Source organism: Oryzias melastigma, linkage group LG12, assembly GCF_002922805.2.
Source record: "Oryzias melastigma strain HK-1 linkage group LG12, ASM292280v2, whole genome shotgun sequence".
Lineage (NCBI taxonomy): Eukaryota > Metazoa > Chordata > Actinopteri > Beloniformes > Adrianichthyidae > Oryzias > Oryzias melastigma.
Genome location: NC_050523.1, coordinates 24,110,811 through 24,124,892, shown reverse-complemented (window position 1 = coordinate 24,124,892; position 14,082 = coordinate 24,110,811). Strand labels below are relative to the sequence as shown.

Genomic DNA, 14,082 nt, shown 5'->3' with positions numbered 1-14,082 from the left:
ACAAGTGGAGAGGGCGACCGGTCCAAGATGGCGGCCCCGCGGCTCGTCAGCGGCAATAGGAAGTAGCGGTCGATGCGGCATCTACTCTCTATTATATCTATGTGCTAGCGCCGTGATTCAACTTCTTAGGACCCGAGCTGTCCTTTGATATGCCTGTTTTATTTATCTGACAGAGAAATAAAAGTTAAGAAAATTAAACTGAAAATGTGATGTCTTAAGAACTTAAAAAAGAAGCACATAATCTTAAAAATAAATAAATGAAACTAATACATTAAAACTAATAATGATATCAGCTATTTACGAACACTCATCAAATTTTATGCTAAAACAAAGTCATAATTTATTTTTAAGAATTTCAAATGAGGTCAAAATGTTCAATATCTCTAAAGATATTAAAGCTAAAGTCAATAAACCTTATCACATGACTAATTATCACTTATATAACAGGAAAATAGAATTTTTTTTTCTAGTTTATATTTGCTGTATTTTTAACTGTTTAGTAAAGCTACTCCACAGAAGTGTTCTATTTAAGTGTTTAATGATAAAAGAAGGTTAATGAAATATAAATAAGGGACAACACAAATTTGTTTATTCAATTTATTCATGTTTTAAATGTGTTATAAAAGTATCCGATCGGGACTCGGTATCGGTAGATACACAAAATCCAATGACTCGGAATTGGATCGGGCCCAAAAAAAACTTGATCGGGACATCCCTATAGCTATAACTATAAAGACTGTGCACTGAAGTTGAGGCTGGACTGGGTATAAATGGTGGTGGTGGTTCTGATGAGGATGATGATGATCTGCTGTAGATAGAGAAGATTAAAGCTGTGGCTGATGGGAGTTGTAGCAAGGAAGGTGCTGAAGATGGTGAGTACTCAGGAAAGGGGTCCCTCTGATGGTTAAAGGAGGACATGACTGAGTGAGACCTGACAGCCCCCTCCCAAGGAGCGTCCCCGGAAGCAAGAGACCACCTACCATGGCCTCCCACTTCCAGCCACTAGAGGGAGCACTCACTAGAATTCTGACTCCAACAGGACTCTGATCTCCTCAGCTGGTTCCCATTTAGCTCATCGGTACTCAGTATTTAGTCTGGCTACATACACTGCTCTTTGCAGAGTCTTGTTGGACTTGCATCTAGTCTGAGCGTTGATTCCTGTTGACTGTACATAGATTACTGGACTGAGTGACTCCTCATTTTTATGTTCCAAACAGGAAGAACCTGCTGGCTCTAACAAGCCAAAATCCCATGAACTCTTACAGAGAAATAAACAGGTATTACTCAGTCATTTTATTTGTCAGAATTCTTGCTTTGAAAGCGTTTTTTTTAACATGTTCTTGATTATCCTTTTTTTTTTCATTATATTTTTTTGTTACCACAAGTTTTTCAAGTAATAAACCATTAGATGCCTAAATAAAAGTGTAGAAAAGGCTTTTAATTTGAAGTTTTCCTTATCCTGAGGGAGGGTTTGAGCACTCCTAGAGGGAGAAGCAGTTAGCTGCAAAGAAAGCAGGTTCTCTCCCTTTAACTTTTACCTTTTTATAATCTGAGTTTTTGATTGGAACTCCAAGGGTTCAGTGAATGACCAAAGTGAGTACTTTCTGTTATGTTTACACCTCTCTTGTGCCAAGACCTTCGTTCATTTATTTAAAGTAAACATACAGTCTTCATTTTGTGTATTTAAATGAATAATTTTATGTTCCGAGTTTGTTCTGAGTTGATTGTGAGAGCCTTTAATTAGCGGGAGTGAGCCTAATAGTTAATTGGTTAGTGGGGGTGGGGGAGAGCAAAGCTGTGTCCCACGTGAAAGTGAGTGTAGGCATTTCTGTTTCACCAGCAGGGGGCACTAGAAGATGATATATTTAGTTTATTTCTAAATCTGAGGAGATTAGTTGTTTTTAAATGCCTTCACTGCTGTAAATGTGAAGTTATTTGTCTTCTCATCTGATTTATTTTACAAACTATGTTAAATCATCTTGTTTACCATTATTTCAAAAACTGTGAACATACCGAGTTCCAAATAAATCGTTGGGGCTAAAGAACACGTTACCCTTCTTCTTCTTCTTCCTGTGCTCTGATAAGCATAGCATCTTGCCATCTGCTTAGCTTAAACAAATTGGCGTTACTTCAACCTCCCCAACAAAAAGCATGTGGTTTCTGCTGGCCCCATCTCAAACAATTGATCGACAGATTTTCCCGAGCTGCTTTTAGTCATCATTCAATCATGATTGATGATTGTAGTTATGCAATAAAAAAAAGCTAGAACCCTCCACTTCTCAAATGTAATTATACTAAATAAAAATGATACAAAATTCATCTTTAAAACTATAGACACCTTGACCAAAGGTGATTTTCAGAGGTCCTCCATGACGGCATCAGATCCTACATGTGAGAGTTTTGCAGACACTTTAGGAGTAAAATCAATGCTATTAGATCTAGTCTTTTAACTCAAGTTGACCTTGATTTTAATGAATCAACAACATTGTATTTATCAGAGGAAACACTGGAAAGTTTTGTCCTGGTTGATGCTGTGCACTTGGTCGAGTTTTCTCCCAGAGAAAGCCAACCACCTGCCTTTTAGACCCAATCCCCACATCACTTTTAAAAACGCATTATGACTCCTTTGAGCCTGAGCTCCTAAACATTGTAAATTACTCTCTTCAGACAGGGGTCTTCCCCTCTGCCTTTAAAACAGCAGTGGTGAGGCCTCTGCTGAAGAAGAGTAATTTAGACCCTAACAATTTAAAAAATTATCGACCAGTATCCAACTTACCATTGGATACTGGTCGATAATTACCGTTTACCGTTTCATTTTACCGTTTACCGTAAAATGATTGAAAAAAATGTTTTAATACAATTGAATGAGTTTTTAAATAAAAATAGAATATTTGACCAGTATCAATCTGGTTTTAGAACAAACCACAACAGCCCTGGTTAAAATAGTTAATGATATTAGATGTAACCTTGACTCTCAGAAACTCTCACTCCTGGTACTACTGGATCTGACCGCAGCATTTGATACAGTAGATCACAAGATTTTACTTACCGGTAGTAGGCTGAGAGGTTTGGGCATCGCTGGTACTGTTCTGAAGTGGTTTTATTCCTATCTCACAGATCGTAGATTTTATGTAAGTATGGATACATGCTCTTCAAAGGTCTTTGACATCAATTGATGGATCCCCCAAGGCTCAATTTTAGGCCACTACTTTTTAATTATGGCCCGCAGCGGCAGTCTACTGACTGCAAGGACCATATTGTTTTTGCTTTAACATTCTATCTTTCTGCGCCTTTGAGCCAAAATTTCACCCCCGCCACATGAATGAAAAGTACCTCAAAATTTTATCACACCTAGGGAAAATTGAAATTGAATTTTTGCCATGTTGCGCGTGACCCCCCCCCGAAACGATGACATAATGGCGAGCGTTTTCGTAAAAAAAATGAATGGGCCAAAAATCGCTTATGGGGCCAAAAAAAAATATTTTGAAATACGCAAACGAAAGCCCATGGCACGTGTCGGGGATAAGCCCTGGAACATTTGAAATTATTATGGGATGGCCACATGACCAACGGCTTGGCGGCCATCTTGTGCCGAAATCAGAAAAATGGCATTTTTCACGTTTTTCAACAATATGGGAAAACGACACTTTTGTTTGTTCGATTTTCACGAAATTCGGGAATCATGTCCGTAGCGGGAGTCTACAACGACCCTAGAAGTTTCATTGACCTTTGACCTTGGGAAGATGCTGCCATCTTGAAATGTTGAAAAAAAGCACTTTTACTCAAAGCTACAAAAAGAAATACCTCCTAGGGGGTTTTATCAATTGTTACGACACATCATTGGCCATAAATGGGAATGTACTGTAAGAAAAATGTTGGAATTAGAAGTTGCAGAATTTGAATGGCGTGCGCGTGGCGAGGTCGCAACCGCCACGGTTTTAGCTAGCTTGCACATTTTTTGGCCGATTTGCGCAAAAAGGGTATTCGCGCGTGCGGAGGCTCAAGCTGAACGAAACGACATAACTTTTAAAACCGTAATGCGTAAAATGCGGCCCTGGTACGCAAAAAACCGTTGCGAAAAAAACTGCTGACTCAGCAAAATTAAAAAAAAAAGTTTACAATTCGTGAACAAAACCAGCGTAGCCTTATTGAATATATCCATGGCTAAATTTTACATTATTATGGGATGGCTCCACGACCTACCAGTTGGCAGCCATTAGTTTCGAAATCTGACATTTCTCGAACTTTACAAAGGTGGAACTTAGCTTTTGTTAGTCTGATTTTTACGAAATTTGACCTACATGCCACTGCCGTTAGTCTTCAACAACCCCTAAAGTTTCGTTGACCTTTGACCTTGGGAAGGGCCGCCATCTTGATTTGTCCAAAAAAACCACTGTTAGCACCAGCTTCAAACAAATATAACTTTTAGGGATATTTATCAAACGTTTCCAAACGCTTTTGGCATCATTGGAAAAGCTTTAGGGATAAAATATATGGTATTACAAGCTATAGATTTTAAATGGCGTGAGCATGGCGAGCTCACAAATGTGGCATAGTGTTAATACACGCTCATATTTCAATGCATTGCTATGATACTTTAAAATGTTGATCCCAGGCTTAAGCTGTAACAGGTATAATTTCATTGAATATGGACATATAAGGAATGTGGGCGTGGTTAGCAAACAACCTCCGTTGCTACGGAGATCAAAAAATTTACTTTGGCTGATTCTTGTGAAACTAACGTCAATCTGTTCGGTGACTTCAGGCGAACAAAACATAAAATGGTTGCTATGGAGATAACACCAACAAAAAAATGCGCCATTTTGAAAAAAGTGCCCTTTTAAGCAATTTCTCATTTACATCACAGTCCAGCTATACAGTAAGGGGAGGGGGGTTTAGTGGTGCATAGTGGCAGCTTAGCAGGTGAGTTCGGGTCAAAGGTCAGCGTCAATGGCGGCGATGGTGCGTAGGGGCGGGCAGCAAGCGCGGCGTTGGTGCGTATGAGCGGGCGGCACAGGAGAGGGCGGGCTGCGAGGGAGAGGGCGGCGCGGGAGAGGGTGGCGCGGGAGTGAGCGGCATGGGAGAGGGCGGGTAGCGACTGCGGGCCATCCAACGCCGCTTGCGGCTTTAATTTATATGTGCTGCCACTTGGGGACATCATCAGGAGACATGGCGTCTGTTTTCACAGCTACGCTGATGATACACAACTTTACATTGCCGTGTCTCCTGATGATGAAGAGTCGGTCAACGTTCTTTTAAATTGTATTTTAGACATTAAGTCATGGATGGCAGAGAACTTTTTACAGCTCAACCAGGACAAAACAGAGGTTTTAGTGATCGGTTCTGAAGACAAGAGAGAGTTTGTTTTATCTAAACTAAAAACTCTAAAACTTCTCACCGTGTGAGAAACCTGGGCGTGATTTTCGACTCTGAGTTTAATTTTATTCCACAAATTAAAAACATGACAAAAACAGGATTTTATCATTTTAAAAACATTGCCAGAGTTTACCCATTCCTCTCTCTTGCCAGCACAGAGGTGCTAATGCATGCTTTTGTTTCAAGTAGATTAGATTATTGTAATGCCCTGCTCTCTGGTCTACCAAGAAAAAGGATATCAAACCTTCAGCTATTACAAAGCTCAGCTGCACGAGTGCTGACGAGGACCAGGGGGCGGGAACACATCACACCAATTTTAAAATTGCTGCATTGGCTCCCTGTGAAATTCAGAATTGATTTTAAAATTCACTGGTGTGGACAGGCCCAGAAAATATTGTTTCCTCACTGCAGTACAAAGCCAGATTTCTAGATTTCTGCTTTCTATCTTTTTAGTACTATTTATTTATTCATTTATTTATTCTTTCATGGTGTGGCAAGATACATAATCACGTTACATAATCAGATTTTCAAAAAATAATTGTGTGTTTTGTACCACAAGCATTACACAGAATTGAGAAAGCCTTCTTTGATCAAGGGCAATATTGTCTTCAACTTAAAAAAAAAAAGACCTTGCTTTTAAAAACGAATTTTGATATGGACCCACCTTGGATTGCTGAGAATCTATACAGATGTGCACGGTAAGTTTACAGTTATTAATCTATCATTTTAAGAGGTCTGTTTCATCAGGATCTCTTTTGATTGTTGTGGAAAACATCCAGTAAGTAAAGCTGTGTGATGATAACCATAATATAGAGTTCAGAGAACCCTTGGATAAGAAGTCAGACATCTCCAACTTAAAAATTCAAGTCTATATCATTTTTAAAGAAGATTTTTCTGCCATGGAATATTGAAAAAAACATTATGCAATTTTTAAGATAAGCATTCATGACCCAAATGTGAACGCAGTGACATTTCATCTATCCAATAAAATATAGAGATTCCAGGGTTTCAGAGTTTGTCTGATTTTAGTGTTTGACACATTCTATCCAATCAACATAATGTGTTGCATTTATCTTCTCTAAACTCACGCACATTAAGGCACTCATAACTTTTTATTATCTTATTTAAGAATAAAAAAGAACAGAAAACATCAATGTGACTCTAGAAAACAACAGATTAAAAAAAAGCAGGTTATCAAGAAAGTCTAGAAAAATCCAACATTTCAAATATGATTTCTTTTCAATGCACAATGTCACAGACAAACACAAAAACACAGCTGATATGATCCAAAGATCTCATGCTGGACAAGCATTGATGTCTACAACGTGAAGACGCTCTGCACCACAGCGCTTGGCCCCCACCTCACACTCAGTCATGGTCACTGGGGTGGCATCTTTGCCGGAGCTGACACACATGGGTGTGGAGTCTGCAGGGCAATCTGATGCCTCCTGGCACAAACATCTTCCTTCTGAATTGTAGACATGATTATAACAATGCTAAAGCTGCAGATGTAAAAAGTCATAACTAGATTTTTAAAGAAGTTCAGTGCTCTTACCCTGACAGACTGTCCCTGGCTGGCAGTTTTCACAGGAAGTGAATGTCTCCTCCGGCCAATCACATTCTTCGTCTCTAACAAGAGTGAAGTTCCTCCCCAAACACTGCAGAGCTCCAAGCTTACAGAGTCCTAGCAACATGTGTCTGGAGCCAAGTTTGGCACACAACATCAAAGAAGTTCTAAAGGAAATATTATACCATTACTTTGTTTGTCTTTAACTAAGATGTTCAAAATTAAAGTTAAAAAATTAAAGAGATGAGGCTTACAGGCACTGAAAGGTCATTTTACAAACACATCCATGTTCTCCTTCGTTCTCCCATACTTTACACTTTGGAATGTCAGGGGGAGCGAGAAGAGGGGGCACTAAGAATAAAACATATCGAGCGGTTGGAGGCTGGGATTAAAGTTTTTTGAAGGAAAAGACAGATAAATGTGCATTAATAATGACCCTCTGATAGAGTCATTTTCACACAGACTAAAGCTTGAAGTCCCACTTTGATCAACCTTTTACATACCTTCAAATCATTCCCAGTGGTCTTTCAATTATTATGGCCCGCAGCAGCAGTCTACTGACTGCAAGAACCATATTGTTTTTGCTTTAACATTCTATCTTTCTGCGCCTTTGAGCCAAAATTACACCCCCGCCACATGAACGAAAAGTACCTTAAAATTTTATCACACCTAGGGAAAATTGAAAATGAATTTTTGGCATGTTGCGCGTGACTCCGCCCAAAACGATGACATTACGGCGAGCGTTTCCGTAAAAAAAATGAATGGGCCAAAAATCGTTTATGGGGCCAAAAAAAATATTTCGAAATACGCAAACGAAAGTCCATGACACGTGTCAGGGATAAGCCCTAAAACATTTGAAATTATTATGGGATGGCCACACGACCTACGGCTTGGCGGCCATCTTGCGCCGAAATCAGAAAAATGGCGATTTTCACGTTTTTCAACAATATGGGAAAACGACACTTTTGTTTGTTCGATTTTCACGAAATTCGGTAATCATGTTCGTAGCGGGAGTCTACAATGACCCTAGAAGTTTCATTGACCTTTGACCTTGGGAAGATATTCGCGCGTGCGGGGGCCCCAGCTGAACGAAACAACATAACTTTCGAAACCGTAATGCGTAAAATTGGTATGCAAAAAACCATTGCGAAAAAAACTGCTGACTCAGCAAAATCAAAAAAAAAGTTTGCAATTCGCAAACGAAACCAACGTAGCCTTATTGGATATATCCATGGCTAAATTTTACATTATTATGGGATGGCTCCACGACCTACCACTTGGCGGCCATTTTGTTTCGAAATCTGACATTTTGTGAATTTTACAAAGTTAAAACGTAGCTTTTGTTAGTCCGATTTTTACGAAATTTGAGCCACATGCCACTGGCGTTAGTCTTCAACGACCCCTAAAGTTTCGTTGACCTTTGACCTTTGACCTTGGGAAGGGCCGCCATCTTGATTTGTCCAAAAAAAACCCTGTTAGCACAGACTTTAAACAAATATAACTTTTAGGGATATTTATCAATCGTTTGCCAAACGCTTTTGGCATCATTGGGAAGCCACTGGCATAAAATATATGGTATTATAAGCTATAGATTTTGAACGGCGTGCGTGTGGCGAGCTCACAAAAGTGACGTAGTCTTAATACACGCTCATATTTCAATGCATTCCTATGAGATTTTAATATGTTGATCCAAGGCTTAAGCTGTAACAGGTATAATATCATAGAATATGACCATATAAGGAATGTGGGCGTGGTTAGCATATAACATCCGTTGCTAAGGAGATCCAAAAATGTACTTTGGCCGATTCTTGCGAAACTAACGTCAATCTGTTCGGTGACCTCGGGCGAACAAAACATAAAATGGTTGCTATGGAGATAACCCTAACAGAAAAGCCGCCATTTTTAAAAAAGTGCCTTTTTAAGCAATTTCTCACTTACATCACAGTCCAGCTATACTGTAAGGGGGGGGGGGGGGGTTAGTGGTGCATAGTGGCTGCTAAGCAGATGAGTTCGGGTCAAAGGTCAGCGTCAAGGGCGGCGATGGTGCGTAGGGGCGGGCAGCGAGCACGGCGTTGGTGCGTATGAGCGGGCGGCGAGGGAGAGGACGGGCTGCGAGGGAGAGGGCGGCCAGGGAGTGGGCGGCGAGGGTGAGGGCGGGTAGCGACTGCGGGCCATCCAACGCCGCTTGCGGCTTTAATTATTATGTTGTTTTTAGACATAATAAAAAAAAACTGTCATTTTCTAAGACATAATTTCTGCATGAGCTCATCAGAAATTTGCCACTGAGTTCTGTCCTTATTTCATATCATCCCTCTGTTTACACACTCTCCCACTAGCTCTCCCAACATGACATTAGCGGTGCAACAAAAATGGTGAGCAATAGCTGAGCTATCCAGCCATACAGTTTAGATCCAGATTCCAGCTCAAATGAGGACAACAAAGACGTACATGGATCTATTTATCTGCAAGTGGATGCATCAGAATGGAGCAGAGCAGGGAGCTTGTAGTCCACCAAGAACATTTTCAACCTTACAAAATACAATCCTTTTCAAGCAGCGTTTTTTTTATCTGCTCCTGACTTTCAATGATTTAAATGAAGAAACACTCAAAAAATGAAATTTCAAACTTAATAATCTTTATAAATGTCCTCCATCATGAGAAAAATGCCACAAGAAAATTTTAAAAACAGCGAGAACATTTTCATCGGAGTGGGTCTTTAACTCTTTAATCCTTTGAGGCATCATCTGTGGCACTTTAACACAAAATCTTTAATATACTGTCATTTTTTCAACGTTATCACGATCAACGTAATTTCAGTGGATTCTGAAGGAGAAAAGCGGCGCGAGCCACTCTTCTCCTTCGGAATCCAGTGAAATTACGTCGATCACGTTAACAGTTGAAAAGTTCCAGCAGATCAATGATCATAAACACTGGAGATTGGGTATTAAAGGGTTAACTATGTTAAGCTATGCAACTAAAAGAAAAAGTTTAATCTTTACGCTTATCGTCTTTTTAAAACTGTGTGCGCCAAAACTGATGGTGTTCATTTATTTCCTATCTTCCAGCTGTGGTGGGTACCTGCTTCACAGTGGACGTCCTCAGAAGAAGGAGACCACTGCAGACTGGGGCTGCACATGATGGTAGACTCCTCACTTCCCAGCACCCACCCCTCCGGACAGGACAGAGACACACTCTCACCTATTTGGTAGACTACCTTTGAGGGCTTGGCTATCACCAGACCTTTGACTGGAGGAGTCCCACATGTGGAACCTGGAGTAGGAGATGGACATCAACTAGCATTCACTTGGAACTTTTATAGTTTCACAGCTATTTTCTGCTAAACATTTCTTTTGTTGTGTCTTCCATCATCTAACCCAGGGGTCACCAACCTTTTTGAAACTGAGGGCTACTTCATGGGTACTAAGTCATACGAAGGGCTACCAGTTTGAAATAACAAATTTACTTAGTTTGCCTTTAGTTATACATTATTAATAATAATAATGATCCTCCTCTATGTAAAGACTGATTTCTCACCATAATTACCAATAATGACAACAAACTAGGAAACAAATATCAATATTTAGAACTTTATTAATCTCAATAGATCTTGCCACATTTTGAGGTAATGACCAAATGCAATGTTTTTAGCAAAATTATAACTATTATTGATTAATTATTAATTAATTATTGTTAATGAATTATAACTATTATTAGTGGATACGCTCCTCAAAGCTTTAATTCAGTCTAATGCACCCGTCCCTTTATTTTAATTAAACCTCTGAACAGGTTGATTGACAGATCCCACAGCAGACAAGAATCTGTGCATGGTGCGTTCACTGAGCTCTGGATATGGGTGAACCCAAAGTTACTTGGCCCAACTTAGTCCCCTACAAACTTCATCATACGTCATTTTTATAGAATCCGCAGCAAAACAAACCAGGTTTTCAAGAAAACGTCGACACTATTTAATCAATCGATTATATCCGGATCAGTGCCGGTGTTCTATGTTTTCTCTGATAAACTGCTTCGTTTTACTGCCGATATCCGGGGCTCAGTGAACGCACCATGCAGAGACACTCAGCAGCCCTGGGTTCTGTTTCCATTACACATGAAACTTTAACCAAATTCTAGGAATGTAGAAAAAACACAGTCCCAATGACACGGTTTCATAATAATGCGATAAAACACACACCAACTCATGTGATAAGTCATTAAAAACACGGCGATGTGTGTGCTTTTTATATTTCATTCACTAAAGAGGGAACATTTGAGTGACGTCACAGCAGTGAGTGTCGTGCTGGCTCGCACAGCGAGTCCACTGACAGTCTTAGATGCAAGTGAGAAGTCTGTTCAGTGGTATTTAAAAGAAAGAACACGACAAGATCCATTGAATTTTGTCACAGCACTCGAGATGAACCTCAAATGAAACTTCTGCATCGTATTCCGGCTGCAGAAGTGTGGCTACAGATGAAGCAAATAGGAAATCTTGGTTATTGATTTTACAGAGATGCATGATTAACTGTGACGCTGTGGGACGTCTCGTGACGCCCGCTGTGCTGTACTCGGACAGACACTTCAGCAGCGCATTTAATAAGAAAAAAGTTCATTTCCATTACAGTTTTGCGAAAAATTTCCATCCATTTCAATACGCCCCCAAAACCAGCTCCTCTACGCGCAAAAACTTTTTTTGAAAAATGCAAGTTTTTTTTTTTTTTTTTTAGAAATTGTGTTTCTATTAAAGATAACTAATTATCAAAAATCCAATTTGCAACATTTCAGAGTTAATGTGAAAGCAGCTGGGGTTTGGGGGAAATAAAGGGAGGGGGCTGGTTCTCTCAGGCGTTAGAGGAGCGCAGCTTCACTGATGAGTAAAAGAATTGACCAAAAACAACTATTGTGGAGTGTTTTCTTCTATTGTTTTTGTTGTTAACCACAAAATAAAGAATCTTAAAACAGGTAAAGTCTCTGTGTCTCCATGCAGGAAAGGGAGAAATGGACACTTCATTCTGTTATTGATTATGTCGAGAAAACGATAAAAAAATTTTTTTTTTAAATAAAGTGAGATAGGCGTTTTTTTTTTGGCTTCAGCAATAATGAACTAATATTTTTAAAATGCTTTCATTTTTAATTCTTTGTAAAGGCAGGTGTGATTTCAAAAAATTGCACCACAATAAAAAGGAATTTTCGAGTGACTCACAAGTGAGTTGTGCTATTTTTAAAAGAGACCGGCGAGCGACTTATGAGGTGCTCGAGGGCGACCTGGCCCCCGCGGGCGACGTGTTGGTGAGATGCTGCTCCATTTAAGAAAAATTCTTAACAGAAATCAAACACAAAGTCCTGTACATATCAAGAAAGATGAGTTGAAGCAAAGGGTTCTTTCACACAAAGTTAATCAGCAGGATAAAAGTTTGTACTGCAGATCAGGGATTTATGTTAACAAATAAATATACAAACTCAGTTTCAGCATATCTGTGGTTTAATGTTTGTCACTGGTATGTAAAATTTTAGCTGATATAAATTAGAAATATCACAGAAATAAAAGCTGATGGAATCTGGCCTAGTTATAATAAAACTACAACATCAGATTCCATGAATCTGACAGAGGAATAAGTGAGTTTGATGGAAATGCTGTTCAGCTGAATTTGACCTTGCAATGAGAGATAATGCTTACTTTTACAAAGCTTTGCCTCAGTCCTCCACATCTGATCATCTTCACAAGTGGCCACAGCGTCTCCGCTCAGGTAAAATCCCTCAATGCAGGAGTACTCCACTTTCTGACCAACTAAATACAAATCTTTAGGATTCTGTCAAATAAAAAGAGACAGAAACTGTTAGTCTTCAAACAGTTATACATTTGAGTTTCTGAATAAAATGTGTCTGAATGTCTCACTTTACCATAGCAAATCCATTCCTGAGACCTGGAGGAGGCCCGCAAGTTTTTGGTGGGGGAATGGAAAGACCGAAGCACTGAGGTGCCATCATTCTGTTAGAGAACAATCCACAGTGACAAAAATGAATTCCAAACATCCTACATTTGGTAAAAAACACAGAAATGTAATGTGTTCATGAGACTTTAGATCCTTAGATGAGTGCATCGGAATTATATTTAAGCTTTGCTTCTATGTAGCTATGAGAAATACCAATAGTCAAGTTTTGTTGTCAGATCTGAACATCTGAGAGTACAACTTTCTTGTTATGCCATTATCTTCCTAAAGACCACTACTGAATATGAGAATTGCACCGAGTCTTAATGGGTACTTGGCTCCTCTTATCTTGGTGATCTTTTAATAGATATGAAACCCCCCCCCTAAAGGTGAGGACAGTGACTTTTTGTCATGAATCAGTCTGTTTTCCCTTCAGACCACCAGAGGGAGCCATCGCCTGAGTTCTAATCTCTCCTGAGCCTCATCTTCACTTCACTTCATTTCCCATAAGCCTCTTCCTGCTGTTCCCAGACCTCACCAGCTGTCCCTCATTCAAGCAATCACCACAAACATATATGAGGAGGCTTCAGGCTGTACTCAGGTGCAAAGTCTTGTTCTGGTTATTCCCCTCCAATTCTGAGTGTTACCTCCTTCAGTCCTGTTCCTGTTTAAGCCTGCCTCGACCCCAGCCTATCTTTGACCACCGATCTGCCTCAGCCTGTGACAAACTCCTCGCCGTGCCTGACCCTCGCCTGTTTTTCACCACCGCCCTGCCTCAGGCTCTGACAAACCCTTCTCCGTTCCTGACCTCTGCCAAGTTCACCACGTCTAAACCAAGCTCCTTTTTTTTTTTTTTTTTTTTTTTTTTTTAAACTTGTCCTGTCCAACAGCTGAGCCAACAGATGTGGGCTGAGAGCTTCTTGTGTTGGGCAGATTTTACTGTCACAACAGGGATTTATTGAGTATAAACCCCTGTTGTATTTAATGCTAAACTTTATTTATATTGATTATGTTTTATTTTATTTATTTATTTATTTATTCTTTCTTGTTGGACCGGACGGAAAAAAGGAAGAGGGTGAGGGAGAGGGGAAGAAGAAGATGGCAACAGAGGGAAGCAACATCATAAGACAACCAGGACTAAGTGATAAACTAGAATGGGCGGGGCCTGTCTACACACACACTCTATAGTTGCACACACACTTGTTGGCCAAAATA

The 14,082-nt window shown here is 39.8% G+C and overlaps 1 protein-coding gene across 1 annotated transcript in view; it reads right to left on the bottom strand.

The window, feature by feature from the left end:
- Window positions 1–6,469: 6,469 nt before the first annotated feature.
- Window positions 6,470–14,082, bottom strand: part of c7b (complement component 7b) — a 43,664-nt gene continuing 36,051 nt past the window's right edge. Inside the window, exons 13-18 of the mRNA XM_024262672.2 lie at window positions 12,839–12,926; window positions 12,615–12,747; window positions 10,022–10,213; window positions 7,198–7,294; window positions 6,932–7,110; window positions 6,470–6,844 (exon numbers count right to left, since the gene is read on the bottom strand). Of these exons, the coding sequence (XP_024118440.1) occupies window positions 6,672–6,844; window positions 6,932–7,110; window positions 7,198–7,294; window positions 10,022–10,213; window positions 12,615–12,747; window positions 12,839–12,926 (862 nt within the window). The 3' untranslated portion in view covers window positions 6,470–6,671. The remainder of the gene's footprint in view (window positions 6,845–6,931; window positions 7,111–7,197; window positions 7,295–10,021; window positions 10,214–12,614; window positions 12,748–12,838; window positions 12,927–14,082) is intronic.